This window comes from Chiloscyllium plagiosum, unplaced genomic scaffold (assembly GCF_037043375.1).
Source record: "Chiloscyllium plagiosum isolate Xiang-an unplaced genomic scaffold, Cpla_swu_hap1 HiC_scaffold_30, whole genome shotgun sequence".
Classification (NCBI taxonomy): Eukaryota; Metazoa; Chordata; class Chondrichthyes; order Orectolobiformes; family Hemiscylliidae; genus Chiloscyllium; species Chiloscyllium plagiosum.
The window spans coordinates 36,996,203-37,014,708 of record NW_028270168.1 but is presented as its reverse complement, the minus strand read 5'-3'; the positions used below and the strand labels follow the sequence as shown (position 1 = coordinate 37,014,708).

Below are 18,506 nucleotides of genomic sequence, written 5' to 3'. Positions count from 1 at the left end.
GAAACTACCTCTGACGTCTGTCCAATATCTATCACCCTCAATTTAAAGTTATGTTCCCTCATCCAAGGAAAACGGCTCTCACTGTGCAGCCTATGTAACACTTTGATTATCTTATTCTCAATTAAGTCACCTCTCAACCTTCTCTCTAATGAGCCTTCCAAACCCATGACTTCGATCACTTAGAAGGAGAGGTGCAACATATGTAAGGGAACACTAATACCTGCAACCTCCCCCCAAAGCCGCATGTTGTCCTGATTTGGAACTTTATTAATGTTCTTTCACTATTGCTGGGCCAAAATTATGGAACTCACTTTTTAACAACACTGTGACTAAACCTGCATGACAGCGATGACAGTAGTTGTAAGGTGATTAAGAAGAGGGCAATAAGAGATGGGCAATAAGTGTTATCGGTGATACTCACATCCTGTGAAAGAATAACTAAAGAGTACATTAACTGTCATGAACAACCTGCTGTAAAATGTATTACATTTTCTCAGTTGATAATTTACTTAAATGCATTCATTAAGATTTGGAGCAGCCGGTGTTGGACTGGGGTGTACAAAGTTAAAAATCACACAACACCAGGTTATAGTCCAACAGGTTTATTCGGAAGCACAAGCTTTTGGAGCGCTGCTCCTTCATCAGGTGGTTGCGATGAAGGGGCAGCGCTCCCAAAAGCTAGTGCTTCCAAATAAAACTGTTGGACTATAACCTGGTGTTGTGTGATCTTTAACTCTGCATTCATTAAGTTAATCGATTCATAAACGTAGGGCGCAACTTTGTATTATTTAACTATAGTCAATTAATTATGCCAAACTTTGACATTACCCAAACCCACAACCAACATGATGTTAAAAGGGAAGTGCAGTAGGAACAAGGGAACATAATCACCTCCAGAGACAAAAACAATTGCAGATGTTGGAAGCCAAAGTAGATGAACAGGAGGCTAGAAGAACACAGGCAGCATCAGGAGATGGAGAAGACAAAGTTTCAGGGTATCACCCTCAGAGTTGACTTTCAAGTCTCACACCGTCCTAATTTGGAACTAACTGCTATTCCTTCATCATTGCCAGGTCAAAATCCCAGAACTTGCTACTTAATGGTATTCTGGCAGTATAACACCCAACAGACAAGCATCAAAAACAGAAATTTCTGGAATCAGCAGGTCTGGCAGCACCTGTGGAGAGAAGTCAGAGTTACCATTTCGGGGCCAGTAGTCCGTAGTTCTTTCATTTTGTTACTCAAAACATCAACACCTAAATAGGCGTAATTTATAGTGGCTGATATGTAATAACCATTAGCTATGTGTGTTTGTATCAGTTTCTGAAGATGCTCGTTATAGGACCTTAACTTTGCTGTTTACTTCTCATAGAAGCAGCCATTCTGACTTTCAGGTTCATACATTGCAGACGTGATCTAAAATGTTCTCAGTTATCTATTTAGGAATTATGCAAGATACTCAGTTACTGGGAATTTCCAGAAACTGTTGGAATTGAAAGGAGATTTGCAGCTGGTGTCACTTCATCTATAATACTCAGCAAGCCTTGTGTTAACAATCCTCTGGGTCTTGCTTCATGGCCTGTCTGCCTCATTGCCAGAGTCAGCAGCAGCAGCAACTGATTCTATTTGCAGCACAAGCTCACTTGGTTATACTGGCAGATGGACACATTTCTTTGGCTGAATTAGCTGTGGGTTATGTTCCCATTTCACCTTGAATCAGAGATCCAGGTAATGGACTAAAGTTGGATCCCACAACTGTACTCTGTGACTGAAGGTTTTACAAAGCTTTTTTCAAACAGGTCAGTCACTTTCCCTCAAAAGGTGTCATGTTTTCAACAGCATTAATCCAGTTTTTTTTTTAATTGGTATAATGCATCCTGTTGTCCATTTTTTTTAAGCCAGCCTGTTTATGTATTACACAGTAGGAAAATTTCAATCACACAAACACTCACTGGGCTATGTTGGCATCTGTGCTTTCACCACGTGGACTGTAGGAAAAGGAAAAGGCTAACCAACACTTTCAAGGAAAACTTGAGAATGATAATAAGTGTTGTCCTTACCAATGGCACTCATCCCAAAAATGAATATTTCACTTAAAAAGGTGACATTGTCCTCCATGAGTCAATATGTTTCAGTTTGAAGATGACAAATCAAACCATCTGCCACAGACTCTAGTGACATTCCAGAATTCATCTTGCAGTGAGTTAAGTTTGTTTTCTCTGTATTTGGACTATTTTGTTCAAGCTGCTTATTTAAGCCTGGTTACCAAACACTTAGCAAAATTGGTTTTCCATATTTCCTGATTCTCCCACTCTCCTCTTCAGCATCTCAAAATTTATTGCTATATAAATCTCTAAATGAGTCACCTTGAAAAGAATTTAATCCTAAAACATTATTTTTTTTCTTTTGTGGATTAATTTAGTAAGCTTTGATTCTTCTGGCCATCTCTGCATACAGCCCATGTCTTTTTGAAATGGTATTTGATCAACCTGTGCTGTGGATTATTTTGTTGTAGCTGAAATACTTTGAAAGATTTCACCTGTCCCGACGTTTCCCTCTGTCTGAAATCTTTGATCTGTTCTGGAATACACTGAACTTGTGACAATCTATGTGCAAAGAGTTGATTTTCCATTCATGTAGGAGGAGAAAGTGAGGTCTGCAGATGCTGGAGATCAAAGTTGAAACTTTATTGCTGGAACAGCACAGCAGGTCAGGCAGCATCCAGGGAACAGGAGATTCGACGTTTCGGGCACAGGCCATTCATGTATGCAATCTTTTGCAGCAATCATCTCACATTCAGGTGAAACTGTTTTATTCTCTCAGGTAGTTCACTGGTCTTGTTTTGGCCCAGAGAGGTTTGAATAAAATATGTTCCAACTTAGTATGGAAAGATTTTACAATGAGATATTCATAAAAATTCTGACCCCCCCACTGTCTTCTACTAAGCACCCAGCTGATGTGTTTTCTCATGAGGCATTTGCCTCTGAAACCTAATAATCTTCCTGCAATTCGCTCCAAAGTGTGAGGACCCTAAAACTTAAAGCATGAAGGCCAGAAATCACCTCAATAGCATTTATTTTCAACTTACACAGAATAAAATGTGTTAATTCGGTGAAGTGCGGACAAAATAATACACTATATGTCCAATGAGATTCCATGTAACCCTTGTACTACTGTGCTCCTCATATTTATGCTAAACAGCCTAAGCACAGAATGTATTTGCCTAACTGCACCCAATGGAGCTATGATTAAGCTTTGAGGGTGCAATCATTCCAATAGGACCATTGCTTCATGTCTGTTTAATCAATGTGCAGGACTGTAGCATTTATTAATCTATTCATGTGTTTTGACAAGCCAGTATTCATTGTCCATTGCTATTTGCCACTACCCTCCACATGTACATCTTGTACAACTGTAGGCCTAATACCGAATATATTCCGCTATAATCCGAATTATGGGGCCATCATTATTATCCATCAATTTTCTCTTTTCACCTCTGCACCTGTGGTATTGTTCAAAGATTTTCGAGGGTTCTTCTAAATATATCTTTGGCATACGGGAAATGACTTGCTCTGGTAAAGCGGTAAAGAGATGCCTGCATCTCCCCATCAAGCCAGGGTGTTGAACATCAGCACCTTGTGATGCCAAGCATTTGTCATCCTTCAGAAAACTGGAAGCCAATGAGCCCATTCTGTACGAAGAAATCAATAACAAATTTAACTTTCATCTTAAAAGATCCCCACAGAAGATTGATTATCTGCTCCATTGCAGTTGTAAGTACATCCCTTAAACCATATGCGGCTTGCTATTCAACCTCAGGGGTTCTGCTTAACTGAACAATCAACCAGTATCTATCATGTAAACTCATTAGCTGTGTGCTGGGGAGGTGAATATTTGAAATCTTTTTCGACAGCAGGAATTTACAGATACGTGGGTACCATTGAGAAATTTGTGAAGACTTATGTGAAACAAGGATTGAGGAAATTTGTCAAAAGCTGTTTGCAGCACGTAGAAAGATTAGAGAACCAACTGATCCATGAAAACCCATTTACTTCAGTTGGTAGCTGTGGAGTAAGATATTAAGTATGTGTGAAAGCTGGCATGGAATAGATTTCACTTTGAATCCTGGCACAAGTGGTTCTATGACATTGGTACTAATGACAACAATCTTAATTTTTCTCTAAATTTGCACCTCTTCTCTCCCGTCTGACAGCTGGCAATCACTTAAGTACATGGTCAGGTTTAGCCACTAACACCAAAGATGTTCTTCCAGTGAATATTTGGCACGTCTACAAGAGAAGGCAGCAGGAGTTAATAAGGCGTCAAACTCAATATCTTTGGTTTCTTGAATGTATGCCCAATGCTAGAGCTTTCTATGTGGCCAGCTTGAATTAAACAAGTAGCCTTGTATATTAGAGTCTTGTTTTATGTTGTTGCTGCCACCAACAGTTTTCCTTCCATTCAGCTAAATTTGAAAGGAAACATGAATTGTTGCTTTAGGATTGACGGTGTTAATTAAATCCCTTTTCTGGTCAATTTCAGCAACTGAGCCGCACTTGCTTCTCTCTGTTGGTTATAAGGTGCTAAACAAAATCAGTTTGGCACAAGAAGTCAGGTTCCTAGTGTGCACAAGTCAACATTCCAAAACTGGCCATTTATTCTGCACTAATTAGCATTGTTCTGGCAATCTCAGCCAGACAAACTGCAAGGCTGACAGGTGTGTGAAGCTGGAGTGTCACAACGCTGCTGGAGAGGGCTTTTACTTGGACCAGAGCAGAAGAAATTTCACTCTGCTTCATATTATTGTTGCCTATAGCTGTTCAAGAGTCCTTGATGCTTGCTTCCAAATTGCAAAGTGTTTTATCAGTAATGGTGACATCCCTCATCTTCAGTAGCATGGAAGAAACACCAAAAGAGAAAAGAAACCAATTCCTTCGTTTGTATCAGATGTTAACTATTGCAGGACATCTTCTTTGTTGCATATTCTTTACTCTGCTGCTATGCACAGGGTTATGTTAATTTAAACCAATGGTTTTCAAACTATAGCACACAGCAAGTTAAATCTGAATTAATTATTCAAAATCAAAGGGGAAATTATCAGGGAAGCGATAAACATGCTTGTGATTAAAAACTATTGCTTGCAGCTTCATCACAAAGGGTCTTAAATCCTTTGTACTAATGTGAAGCCAGAATTGAAAATCATTAACTAGGTTAATTTCATCTCACTCATGATGTGACAGTTTTAGGAGAAAGTGAGGTCTGCAGATGCTGGAGATCAGAGCTGGAAATGTGTTGCTGGAAAAACGCAGCAGGTCAGACAGCATCCAGGGAACAGGGGAATCAACGTTTCGGGCATAAGCCCTTCTTCAGAAGAAGGGCTTATGCCCGAAACGTCGATTCCCCTGTTCCCTGGATGCTGTCTGACCATGTGACAGTTTTAGTCAGGAGTCTGTACTCCCAAACTCCCAGACAGGTCCCTCTGCTCCCAGACTCCCTGACAGGATTCTAGTGTTCCACAAATTCACAGACAAGTCTCTCTGCTCTCAAACCCCTGGACAGGACTTACTGCTCCCAAACTCCCAGCTAAGATCCACTGCTCCTGAACTCTCAATCAGGAGCTACAGCTCTTGAACTCCAGTCATGATTTCAGTGCTCCCGAATTCATGTTGTATTATCTCTCTCAATTAAATATTTGGATACCTTTTAAGGAACATACTCCTGATATCATTGCTGTACCAGAGCATGTGACCTGAGAGTATAACATTCTTATATTCCACATTAGTTGAAGCATGACACTCGAATGGAAGCATGCTACTCAGTTATATTCTAATGTTTGTGTCTAATAGTTAGCTGCAATGGACATGTGTTGGATTCTTCAATGTTACCAATACCATACCGAGTTTCTTATGTTACAAGGGATAACATAAGCATTGCAATGCCAAATCTTCTGCTGGAGGCAAATTCACATCAACTCCCAGCTAAGACTCACTACTGTCTAACTACTAAATGTCTGAATGATTGTGAGCTACCCAATGAATTCTCTTAGGCTTGATGCAAGAGCTACCTTGTATCACATTTATTAACAAGCAGACAAGTACAGATGAATTGTTCCCCAGTACTTACCTATTGTAGTCTATGCAGACCTTTTCCTTTGCTGTCCTTAGACCTCACTATGTTTATCCTTCACAGACCTTGTCCCTCACAATGGTTTTCTCTTTTCTCCTTGGCCTCCAAGTTTTCGCCCCCTCTATGTTTTTCAGTCGAGAAGTTCATTCCATATAGTGTCTCCCTTTTCACTTACTGCCAATTTAAATGGGCATTTTGAAATCAGTGATTCCCAAGATAAGTCATGTTGTGGTTCACTTCAAAATGAGAGTTTAGGTTTTTAAAAATTAGTTTATTCTTCCAACTCCTCCTCAATGTTTTTTCACAGTTGTGCTGAGGATCAACCTCTTGCCTTGATTTAAATTGTAAAATTGCTCCAATAATCTGACTGTTCCATGAGTTGTTGCGACATAAATGTCCACATAATCCCAGTCAGACCATCAAAACACAACTGACTGACTGACTGCTACCCAGGACAAAAGCAATCCATTCCAGATTTATTTCAACTGTAAAAATTACTCAATTTATTATGATGTGGAGGAGCAGGCGTTGGACTGGGGTGGACAAAGTTAACATCACACAATACCAGGTTATGGTCGAAAAGTTTATTTAGAAGTACTAGCTTTCAAAGCACTGCTTCTTCATCAGTGTTGTGTGATTTTCAACTTAATTTATATTATAGCACACTTAACTTCAAAAACTGCAGTGAGAGGAAGGATTTCTAGTTTATGCAACTTAAGCTATATGCCTTGAAACACACACATGATTAGATGGGAGATGGGCGATGGGCAAATGGATGGAAAAAGTATACAAACAGGGGAAATAAAATTTTGAAGTCCAAACTTCCAGATGACAAGGTGGAAAGTTCATTTTTCTCTCCCTGGCCTTTTGATTTTTGCAAACATGGCATTCGTCATATGATTTGATGGTTGTTTGTTGATCAGCCTTCTTAGTATGAATATTTTCTTTAAAACTATCTGGGATTTTCTTTTTTTTACCATATGGTAAGTGAGAAAGAATGGTGTCTACAGCCGAGATGTTTCCACTCTCTCCTTGTCTTGCCACTTCGAGCTTTTTAACATGCTGCAGCTCGACCAATCAGAGAGCTGTTGCTGGGCAGAATGTGCAGAAATCAAAAGGTTCTTGATGGTGCTCAGTCTTGATTTTCCCCCACCCCTTTTTTGCTTCCATTTAAGTCACAGCTCAAATACACAACACACTTTTTTAAACTCAAGTTGGAAAAATTCTTATTTTTTAGTTAAGGTTGTGTGATATGAACATCACTTTCGAGTCCCAAAAAGAAAACTATTGGGTCTCTTACCATCTTTACGGACTGATTTACAAATAAAAGTTTCTAGTCTACTCCTCTGTCAGCAAAATGATGTTTTATAGTAAGCCAGTCATTGCACGTGCACAATTAATTTGTTTGGAGCAATATTTCCCCAAATATTATAATCATCATAGACTAATAATCCTCAGAGGCAGCAGATTTGTTCTTTGCACTTTTTAGTTTCTGTACTGCTAAAGTAGTTGAGTCAGCAAAGATAGCTGGGAGGCAGTGACAGCTACAGTAAGGAAAATTGCCTGCAATAATATTGAGCAGTCATAATTACATGATATTTTTGTAATGTAGCATTTGGTGCATGTGTAGCAGAGTGAGGGACTCAATCAAGAAGAATAAACAACTTAATCTCTTTTTTTCTGAGGAAGCAGGCAGAGAGTTAATTCATTCACAATTGTTTTTCAAAGAAGCCTGGGGCTGGAGATTATAAAAGTAATTAGAAGATGCAATAGGTAAATGTGTCAGTTCCATTTATCAAAAGAGATTTCATCTTCGTTCACAAGGGTACTTCAGAAATGTGAGCAAAATAATTCATTGAAATCTGTCAGACAGTGGCTGTTTGCTGTTTATAGGCTTCATGTGTATGTATGTGTGTGAGAGAGAAAGACACATAGACAGAGAGAGATTCAGGAATGTGGCATTCCAATAGCATAGAGAAAGATTAGAATACATAAGACCACAAATAAATCACTCTTTCTGGTGACAGCACCATTTAAATGTGACAAAGAGTTGAGGGAGGAAAGGTTTCAAGTGTAGAGCAACAATAACAACCAAGCTTCTGACCCCAGATACTCTAACTGAAAGAGAAAGGATATCTGATGAAAGGTTAAATTTGTCAGGGTTGGCATTATAATTTGGATCTGTTTTATTGATGCAACATTTGGTACATTTTCACGCATTTACAGAAAAATACTAATCGAGGACTGGGCACTGCTCTTATTTAATGTTGACAAAATTGCTTTGTCAATGGTTTGAGACAAGATTAATGAACATTCTATAAATTTAACACAAATGAAGCAATCTGATCTTGAGTGAGAGACTCTGAGCATGAGAATTGGAAAGACTTCATCTAATTCCTTTCTGTGACTGAAATAAATCAGTGGACAAATCTCTTTTCCTAACAAGAAAATAATTGGTCAAGACAGGCTGAGGCATGTTATAATTGTAAATGGCACTGGATAAAAATACACGGTCAACCAGAATCTATGCAGTGCAGGAAGAGGCCATTTGGCCCATCAATCTCACCAACTCTCTAAAGACATTCCCACCCCGTGTGGAGTTTTTAATCATAGCTAATCCACCTAGTTTGCATGTACCTAGATGTTACGGGACAATGTAGCACAGCCAATCGATCTATCCTGCACATCTTTGGACTGTGGGAGGAAACCGGAGCAACCGGCAGAAACCCACACAGACACAGGGGGAAAATGACTCCACACAGACAGTCACCCGAGGCTGGAATTGAACCCGGGTCCATGTGAGGCAGCAGTGCTAACCACTGTGCCACCTTGCCAGCCTTGCTTAATGTCAGTGTGCCCTTTTATTTAAAGTGTAATTATTGCCTTCTTATTACTTTCCAAAGATCTCTTTGGCTGATCCTTCAGAATCTAGGAGACCAATTCAATCATGTCTGGCAGTTGGCTTGAGATTCAGAATAGAGAATTAAAAGTGACTTCCAGAGGTCTATTTCTGACATTGAAGTATGAATCCATTTTTGTCATTTAAAACATAGAACATTACAGGACAGTACAGGTTTTTCGACCCTTGATGTTGCGCCAAACTGTGGAACCAATATGAAGCATATCTATCCTACACTATTCAATTTTAATTTATATGTTTATCCAATGATCATTTAAATGCCCTTAAAGTGGGCAAGTTTACTACTGATGCAGATAGTGCGACAGTGCAGGGGACAACATTTGCTATCCTCCAGTCTTCTGACACTATTCTTGTAGACAATGATGATATAAAGATCAAAGCCAAAGGCTCTGCAATCTCCTCCCTGGCTTCCCAGAGAATCCTAGGATAAATCCCATCTGGCCCAGGAGACATCTATTTTCACACTCTCCAGAGTTGCTAACACCTCTTCCTTGTGAACCTCAATCCCATCTAGTCTAGTAGCCTGTATCTCATTATTCTCCTTGACAATATTGTCTTTTTCCATTGTGAATACTGACAAAGAATATTCATTTAGCACTTCCCCTATCTCCTTAGACTCCACGTACAACTTCCCTCTACTATCGTTGATTGGTAATAATCTTTTTCTAGTCATTAGTTTATTCCTGATATACCAATAGAAAGCTTTAGGGTTTCCTACCTGCCAACGACTTTTCATGTCCCCTCCTGGCTCTTCTTAGCTCTCTCTTTAGGTCTTTCCTGACTAACTTGTAACTCTCAAATGCCCTAACTGAGCCTTCACATCTCATCCTAACATAAGCCTTCTTCTTCCTCTTGACAAGAGATTCAACTTCTTTAGTAAACCATAGCTCCCTTGCGAGATCACTTCCTCCCTGCCTGACAGGTACATAATTATCAAGAACTCCCCACCTACGTTCGGGACACCACCCATGCCCTCCACCTGCTCCATGATTTTCGCTTCCCCGGTCCCCAACGCCTTATCTTCACCATGGACATCCAGTCCCTGTACACCTCCATCCCCCATCACGAAGGACTCAAAGCCCTCCACTTCTTTCTTTCCCGCCGTACTGACCAGTACCCTTCCACTGACACCCTCCTTCGACTGACTGAACTGGTCCTCACCCTGAACAACTTCTCTTTCCAATCCTCCCACTTCCTCCAAACGAAAGGAGTAGCCATGGGCACCCGCATGGGCCCCAGCTATGCCTGCCTCTTCGTAGAATATGTGGAACAATCCATCTTCCGCAACTACACTGGCCCCACCCCCCACCTTTTCCTCCGCTACATCGATGACTGTATCGGCGCCGCCTCGTGCTCCCACGAGGAGGTTAAACAGTTCATCCACTTCACCAACACCTTCCACCCTGACCTCAAATTCACCTGGACAGTCTCAGATTCCTCCCTCCCCTTCCTCGACCTTTCTATTTCTATCTCAGGCGACCGAATCAACACGGACATCTACGACAAATCGACCGACTCCCACAGCTACCTGGACTACACCTCCTCCCATCCTGCCCCCTGTAAAAACGCCATTCCATTCTCCCAATTCCTTCGACTCCGCCGCATCTGCTCCCAGAAGGACCAGTTCCAAAAATGCACAACCCAGATGGCCTCCTTCTTCAAGGACCGCAATTTCCCCCCCAACGTGGTCGACGATGCCCTCCACCGCATCTCTTCCACTTCCCGCTCCTCCGCCCTTCAGCCCCGCCCCTCCAACCGCCGCCAGGACAGAACCCCACTGGTCCTCACCTACCACCCGACCAATCTCCACGTACAGCGCATCATCCGCCGTCATTTCCGCTACCTCCAAACGGACCCCACCACCAAGGATATATTTCCCTCCCCTCCCCTATCAGCATTCCATAAAGACCACTCCCTCCGTGACTCCGTCGTCAGATCCACACCCCCCACCAACCCAACCTCCACTCCCGGCACCTTCCCCTGCAACCGCAGGAGGTGCAAGACTTGCGCCCACACCTCCCCCCTCACCTCCCTCCAAGGCCCCAAAGGAAACTTCCATATCCACCACAGATTCACCTGCACCTCCTCACACATCATCTATTGCATCCTCTGCACCTGATGTGGCCTCCTCTATATTGGGGAGACAGGCCGGCTACTTGCGGAGCGTTTCAGAGAACACCTCTGGGACACCCGGACCAACCAACCCAACCACCCTGTAGCTCAACATTTCAATTCCCCCTCCCACTCCACCAAGGATATGCAGGTCTTTGGACTCCTCCATCGTCAGACCACAACAAAACGACGGTTGGAGGAAGAACGCCTCATCTTCCGCCTAGGAACCCTCCAACCACAAGGGATGAACTCGGATTTCACCAGTTTCCTCATTTCCCCTCCCCCCACCCTGTCTCAGTCAAATCCATCGAATTCAGCACCGCCTTCCTAACCTGCAATCTTCTTCCCGACCTCTCCGCCCCCACCCCAGTCTGACCTATCACCCTCACCTTGACCTCTTTCCACCTATCACATTTCTGACGCACCTCCCCCTAGTCCCTCCTCCCTACCTTTTATCTTAGCCTGCTGGACAAACTTTCCCCATTCCTGAAGAAGGGCTTATGCCCGAAACGTCGATTCTCCTGTTCCCTGGATGCTGCCTGACCTGCTGCGCTTTTCCAGCAACACATTTCCAGCGCATAATTATCAAGTACATGCAATAGCTGTTCCTTGAATGAGCTCCACATTTCATTGTGCCCAACCCCTGCAGTTTCCTTCCCCATCCTATGCATCCTAAATCTTGCCTAATTGTATCATAATTACTTTCCCCCAGCAATAACCTTTGCCCTGCGTTATATACCTATCCCTTCCCATCGCTAAAGTAAACGTAACCAAATTGTGGTGACTATCACCATCATGCTCACCTACCTCCAAATCTAACAACTGCCCAGGTTCATTACCTAGTAACAAATCCAATGTGGCCTCACCCATTGTTGGCTTGTTACATACTGTGTTAGGAAGCCATCCTGCACACATTGAACAAAATCTGACCTATCTAAAGTACTCAATCTATAGTATTCCCAGTCAATATTTGGAAAGTTAAAGTCCTCCATAACAACTACCCTGTCTACATCTCTGGAACCATTCGAAAGCCTGTAGAAAACTCCCAACAGGGTAACCTCTCCTTTCCTGTTTCTAACCCCAACCCATACTACTTCAGTGGACGAGTCCTCAAATGTCCTTTCTCTACCGTAATACTGTTATTTAATGTAATACTATTTTCTTTCATGATTGACAGCTGTGTCCTGTGGAAATCCTGGAACACCACGTAATGCGAGGATAGTGTACAGCAACAAACTGGTCTTCTCAAGTTCCATTACCTACGCATGTAGGGAAGGCTACTATTCAACTGGCTTGCTAACTAGACACTGTACTGTGAATGGAACGTGGACCAGTGTTCCTCCGCAATGCACAGGTCAGTTTTGTATTTCCATTATCTCTTTTGTGTGGCACATATCAAAGTTGAACCTAATATTGTCAAGCTGCAAACACATAGAGCCATTTCATTTTACATGTGTAACATGGTACGTTTTAGACCCTCTTTTCTTCAAGTAAAAAGGGAGAACAAAGCCTGGGAATCATATCCAACAATTGCAATATGTTTTCCTGCAGGCAAAACCTTGGCGATCTGAACCAAAAATTCTTATTGTGTATTGGGAAAGGAAATTAGTATGATTCATAAATGATGTAGCACTAATTGGATTACCCCAATAATATGCTGTGAAAGTGACACTGAGGAGGGAGGAAAATGAAATATTGGATCAAAAATACTTGTTTCAAATTATGTGCACAGGATGGTAAATTGTTATTTGTAAACTGATTTTTGTCCTTTGCTACAGTTTTCATTGAGTTTTGCAATCAAGCCCATCACAACTTTCAGTCCAATTTATTCCAACAAACCTTATCTACTTTGTGTAGGCCTTGAAAACTTCTCTTGTTCTTAATTTCCCTAAAAGAAGAGAGGGACATACGGTTTAGGAGCAGGATGAGTTCATCTGACCCTTCAAGGTTGCTGTGCCATTCAATAATATCATAGCTCATCTAGTTGGGGGTCTCAACTCCACTTCTTGTCTGCCCCCACAACACTTGTCTCTCTTGTTTTAAAACAATGTATCTGACTTACAGTCATAGAGTCATAGAGATATACAGCACAGAAACGGACCCTTCGGTCCAACTCATCCATGCCAACCAGATATCCCAACCTAGGAGAAAGTGAGGACTGCAGATGCTGGAGATCAGAGCTGAAAATGTGTTGCTGGAAAAGCGCAACAGGTCAGACAGCATCCAAGAAGTAGGAGAATCGACGTTTCGGGCATGAGCCCTTCTTCAGATTCATGCCCAAAACATCGATTCTCCTGCTCCTTGGATGCTGCCTGACCTGCTGCGCTTTTCCAGCAACACATTTTCAGCTCAGATATCCCAACTTAATCTAGTCCCATTTGCCAACACTTGGCCCATATCACTCTAAACCCTTCCTATTCATCTACCCATCCAGATGCCTTTTAAATGCTGTAATTGTACCAGCTTCTTCCACTTTCTCTGGTAGCTTATACCATTCACACACCACCCTTTGAATGAAAAAGTTATCCCTTGGTCCCTTTTAAATCTTACCCCTGTCACCCTAGACTTATGCCCTCTTGTTCAGGACTCCTCCACCCCAGGGAAAAGACCTTGCCTATTCGCCCTATCCAAGCCACTCATGATTTTATTAAGTTAAAAATCACACAACACCAGGTTATAGTCCAACAGGTTTAATTGGAAGCACACTAGCTTTCGGAGCGACGCTCCTTCGTCAGGTGATTGTGGAGGGCTCGATCGTAACACAGAATTTATAGCAAAACATTTGCAATGTGTAACTGAAATTATACATTGAAGAATTGATTGTCTGTTAAGCCTTTCATCTGTTAGAATACATTGATAGTTTCACTTCTTTCATGTGTAAATCACAAAACCCTTTTTTTAAAAGTTGCATTCTCGGGTTAGCTGTTAACAATGGTGATAGCGAGACAATATGTTGAAGGAGTTAGCCCCCTGTGTTCTCTGTCTATGACCTGATGTTTAGATTGATTCCAATCTAAAAAGTGAGATAACAGAGTTTTACATAAATTCATGCTGTTTTTGAGCTCAGAGTTCTACATGAATGTATGTGGTTTTTGAATCATGATTTTATTAACATCTATAAGATCACCCCTCAGCCTCTGAGTGAAAACAGCCCCAGCCTATTCAGTCTCTCTGTATAGCTCAAATCCTCCAGCCCTGGCAGCAGCCTTGTAAATCTTCTCTTGGTCTTCAGTCAGGTCAGTGTTCTTGCCTCTACTGTTTTATGGTGAAGAAATCTTTTTGAAAGAAAGAAAACTTCTCTTAAAAGTGAGGACTTTTATTCCTAAACTGTGTGCCCTAGTACTGGTACCTCCTACAAGGGGAAGTGTCATCTCAGGATCCACCCTATCCAGTCTCTTTAGGATCTTATATTTTTCAACAAGATCACCCATCAGTTTATTAAATTTCCAATGGATAAAAGATCCAACCCTTCAATGTTTCTTTATTGGAGTGAGCTGAATGTTCTGTGAACTGGTCCAAATGCAATGCTATACTATTTTATTAAATAAGAAGGCCTTTTTTTCACAATGTCCTCCAGATGTTGTCTTATAAAGACCCTAAACAGCTGGAGTAAAGTTTTCAGACTTTGATTTTACATTTTCCTTGCAATAAACATCAACATTTAAATTACCTTCCTAATTATGTGTTGCACCTGCAAACTAGCTTCTTTTGTGAAAACCAGGACTCTAGGATCTCTTTCTAATCCAGCATTCTGCAGTGTCTTTCTCTCTTTCTCTATTTAAGTTAGGGTATTACATTTCTATCTTCCTGTCAAAGTTGCCAATTCCATATTTTTTCTTGCATTAAACTCCATGTGCCAATTTTTTTTGCCCACTGACTTAGTTATTCTTTATCCTTTTGCGGACTTTCTACTTGGTCTAACAACTTACTGGCTTTTTTTTTCCTTAACAACTTACTGGATTATCTGTCTTGGTATCATTAGCAAATACCATACATCCAGTCCCCATAACTGAGATATTGGTATAGATTGTAATTATTTGAGGTCCCAACATTGACCCTTGTGGCGCTCCACTCCTTACATCTGATGAACCTGAAGAAGATTTATCCCAATTCTCTGCTTCTCGTTAACTGACTGTTTGCTTAGCCATGCAAATATGTTCCCCCTTAATCTATGAGTTGATATTTTGTGAAGTTGCCTTGATGTTACTGAAGGTAGGACCTTTAGGAATGGCCATTACATCACATATTTATTCCTATCTTTGTTAACAATTTGTCCATTTTGTTATGAATGCTACCTGCATTCAGATGCATAACTTCAAAGTCTGTGTTTTGACCCTTTTTGACTGGTGGTTCATTCTTACATTTGTACCTACTGTTCCCACCTGCCACACTCCAGTTATCATTAACCAAATTAATGTGCTGCACTTTGATTTAGCACATCTCCTCTCACATGATCCCTTCCCTCGTATTTAGTTTAATGCCCTATTTATCACCCTAGTAGTACAATTCATATGAATGTAGGTCCTAGCGTGGTTCAGATGAAACCCGTCCCAATGGCACAACTTCCACTTTGCCCCGAACAAGTGCCAGTTATCCATTTATTCAATCCCATTTCTTCCAAACCAATATTGGAGACATGTATTCAGCTCTTTAATCTGACTTATCCTGTGCCTATTTATCTGTAGCTCAGATACTAGCCCAGAGATTGTTAGCTTCGAGGTTCTTCTTTCTAACTTAGTTCCAGTGCCTCATAATTCCAGAATTCACATTTAATTTATACTCTTTTAGATCATATAGGATAGAAGAGGAGCATTGAAATAAATTTTAAAAATATTTTCCATGCTCCTTAAGCTTCCTCTGGTTTTCCAGGAAATCTAAGCTGAGAGTATGCACTCGCATGCTCCCCTTTTCTTCCAGTGACTGAGTATGAACTGACTATCGAGAGCACAAATACACATAAAGGTGTGTCTTTCTAGGACAGCATGACTGGCTTTTGAAATTTACTTTGTACTAGCCAAGAAATATTCTGGAAGGTTATGTCACAAAAGCAATGCAGTTATAGTGCACTATATCTCAACCTGGATATAGGTAAAATGAAAGTGCATTGTATTTTTGGTACTCAGCTGTCTTGTTTCTTACAGTGATAAATTGTGGTGACCCTGGATTACCAGCAAATGGAATCAGACTGGGCTCTGACTTCACCTATAACAAGACAGTAGTTTTCCAGTGCATGCCAGGCTACACAATGGATCCTTTGAGATATTCTTCTCTCATCTGCACCAGGGACAGAACTTGGAATGGAACCAGGCCAACCTGCAGATGTAAGTCAATCAATTTATGATGATGGACAAACTAGACAGGAATGTCAATTGACTTGTGATTTTAATTCCATATTTTAATAAGATCACACTTTTGCTTCCAGATCTAACATTCTTATTTTTAATAAAACAAGGAAATGATTATTGATTTAACCTGGATCTGGCACTTTGTTAAAACTTGTTGTTGAAAGAATTGTCTTAGTTCTGTGGTCAAAATAATTGTCAGAGGCTACAGTATCTTTTCAAATTTGTCTGATGTTTATTTTACCCTTGGCTAGTAAAAACATCATCGGTTTTCGGTTGTATACAAAAGAATACAGGGTATTTATTTGTTCAGCATCTGTATCGTTATACAATTTAGAAATAACTCTATACCTCAAGAATGATCTTTTTTAGGATGGCCAGTTTTGTTTTCTATATATGTTCTATTTTTCAAATTAAATCTTCCTCACTCTACTATTTCTGAAGATGTATGTTCCTAATCTGGTCAGATATTTTAGCATCCTTAAAGATTTTCATTCTGAGATATTAGTCTATCGACACCTTGCTGCAGTATTGCATGGCTTTTTGTATAATTTATGATTGTAATGGAGGTTTTCTCACACTTTATAGCTATAATGGAGGTTATCTGATGCTTCAGAGCTTCACTATAATTCCCACTTTATTTTCCATGCTTTCAGAGAAAAAATAGAATTGCCCAACGCTTATCATTTTAAATGACTTTGTTAGTGATTGTCTGGTTGTCCACTCCTAAAATATGTGGGTTTTCTCTCATGGGTCGTTTTGCTCGGTTTTCCAGTCCTGCCTTGTACTTCCTTTAGCTGTCAAGCCCGAGCCTTTGGAATATCCTCCCTAAACCTTGTGACCTCTGTCTCCTCTTTTTAACATGTTTCTTAAAACCTACGTTGTTGACCCAGTTTTTGGCTATCTCTTTGTGTGGCTTGATGCCAAATTTTATTTGACAATGCTGTGAAGAGCATATTGGAACTTTTTGCGACATTAATAGCACTATGTCATATTGTTGAAGACTATCAACATGAACTGGAAACGGGTAATTAATAACTTCCAAAATTGTTTTTTTTTGACTTTCCAAATTGCAATGAAGTATTTTGCATTTTTTAAATTATTGTGGAGTCTGTGCTGGAGACAGATGAAATTTGCATTTTTGTATATTCATTTCATCAGGGAATGCTGCATCAAATAATTTTGCCTTTGGCAGTTTTATGATCAGCATCTGTTGTGCTCCTTGCAGAGCCTCTGCCCATTTGCAGTGTTTATGAAGCAGTTTCACTGGAAAAAAACTGTCCAGGTACCCCTATTTAGTGACTACAGTACATAGGCATTTCCAAGAGTAAATTTTCTTTATTCTCTGATTATTTGTGCAAAGGAATCTGTGTTTGCTGATGAGCTTCTGCTGAGATTTGTTCACGGTCCCCTATACTGTTTACAATGCAATTATATTAGCAGGAAGATTTAAAAATTTGCAAATGAATCCAATGAAATGCTGATAGGCTTGGTAATATAATTAGAGAGTGATTGAGAATGTTAAACATGACCTGAATGAAATAAACAAATAGTGAGAGTTTCATTTTTGTATATCTTAGATTGCAGAATTCAAAAAGTAAAACAGTTGGATGTAAGTGGTGAGCTTTGTGGTAAACATTCAGTTAATCTGAAGTTATTCGGCACAATGCCAATGATAGCTCACAAATGCATATGGCTATAAGTCAAGTTAGCTAATGTTCTGTAAATAAGGCTTGATTATGTGCAGTTTCAATAAAGTTATCTTCAAAAGGAAATTGATACATTAAAGAGGATTTCGTGATGATTGGCTGAGATGATTCCGGGATTTAGAGGTTGTAATTAGGATCATTGAATGGAAGGAATTTTAATATTGAAGAAGGTTGTTTGGCTTATGCTAACTTATAAACCCAAGCTATCTATTCTAAACCCTTTTTTTGCTGCCTTTTCTCATATCCTACGATAGGTTTGATTTTGAAAGTCCTTGTCTAATTCTCCCTAAATTTTGT

At 40.4% G+C, this 18,506-nt stretch overlaps 1 protein-coding gene across 1 annotated transcript in view; it reads left to right on the top strand.

Annotated features, from left to right (window-relative positions):
* Positions 1-18,506, top strand: part of LOC122563724 (CUB and sushi domain-containing protein 2) — a 616,258-nt gene that overhangs the window by 538,784 nt on the left and 58,968 nt on the right. The window contains exons 53-54 of the mRNA XM_087976898.1: positions 12,336-12,512; positions 16,300-16,479. Coding sequence (XP_087833024.1) covers positions 12,336-12,512; positions 16,300-16,479 — 357 coding nt within the window. The remainder of the gene's footprint in view (positions 1-12,335; positions 12,513-16,299; positions 16,480-18,506) is intronic.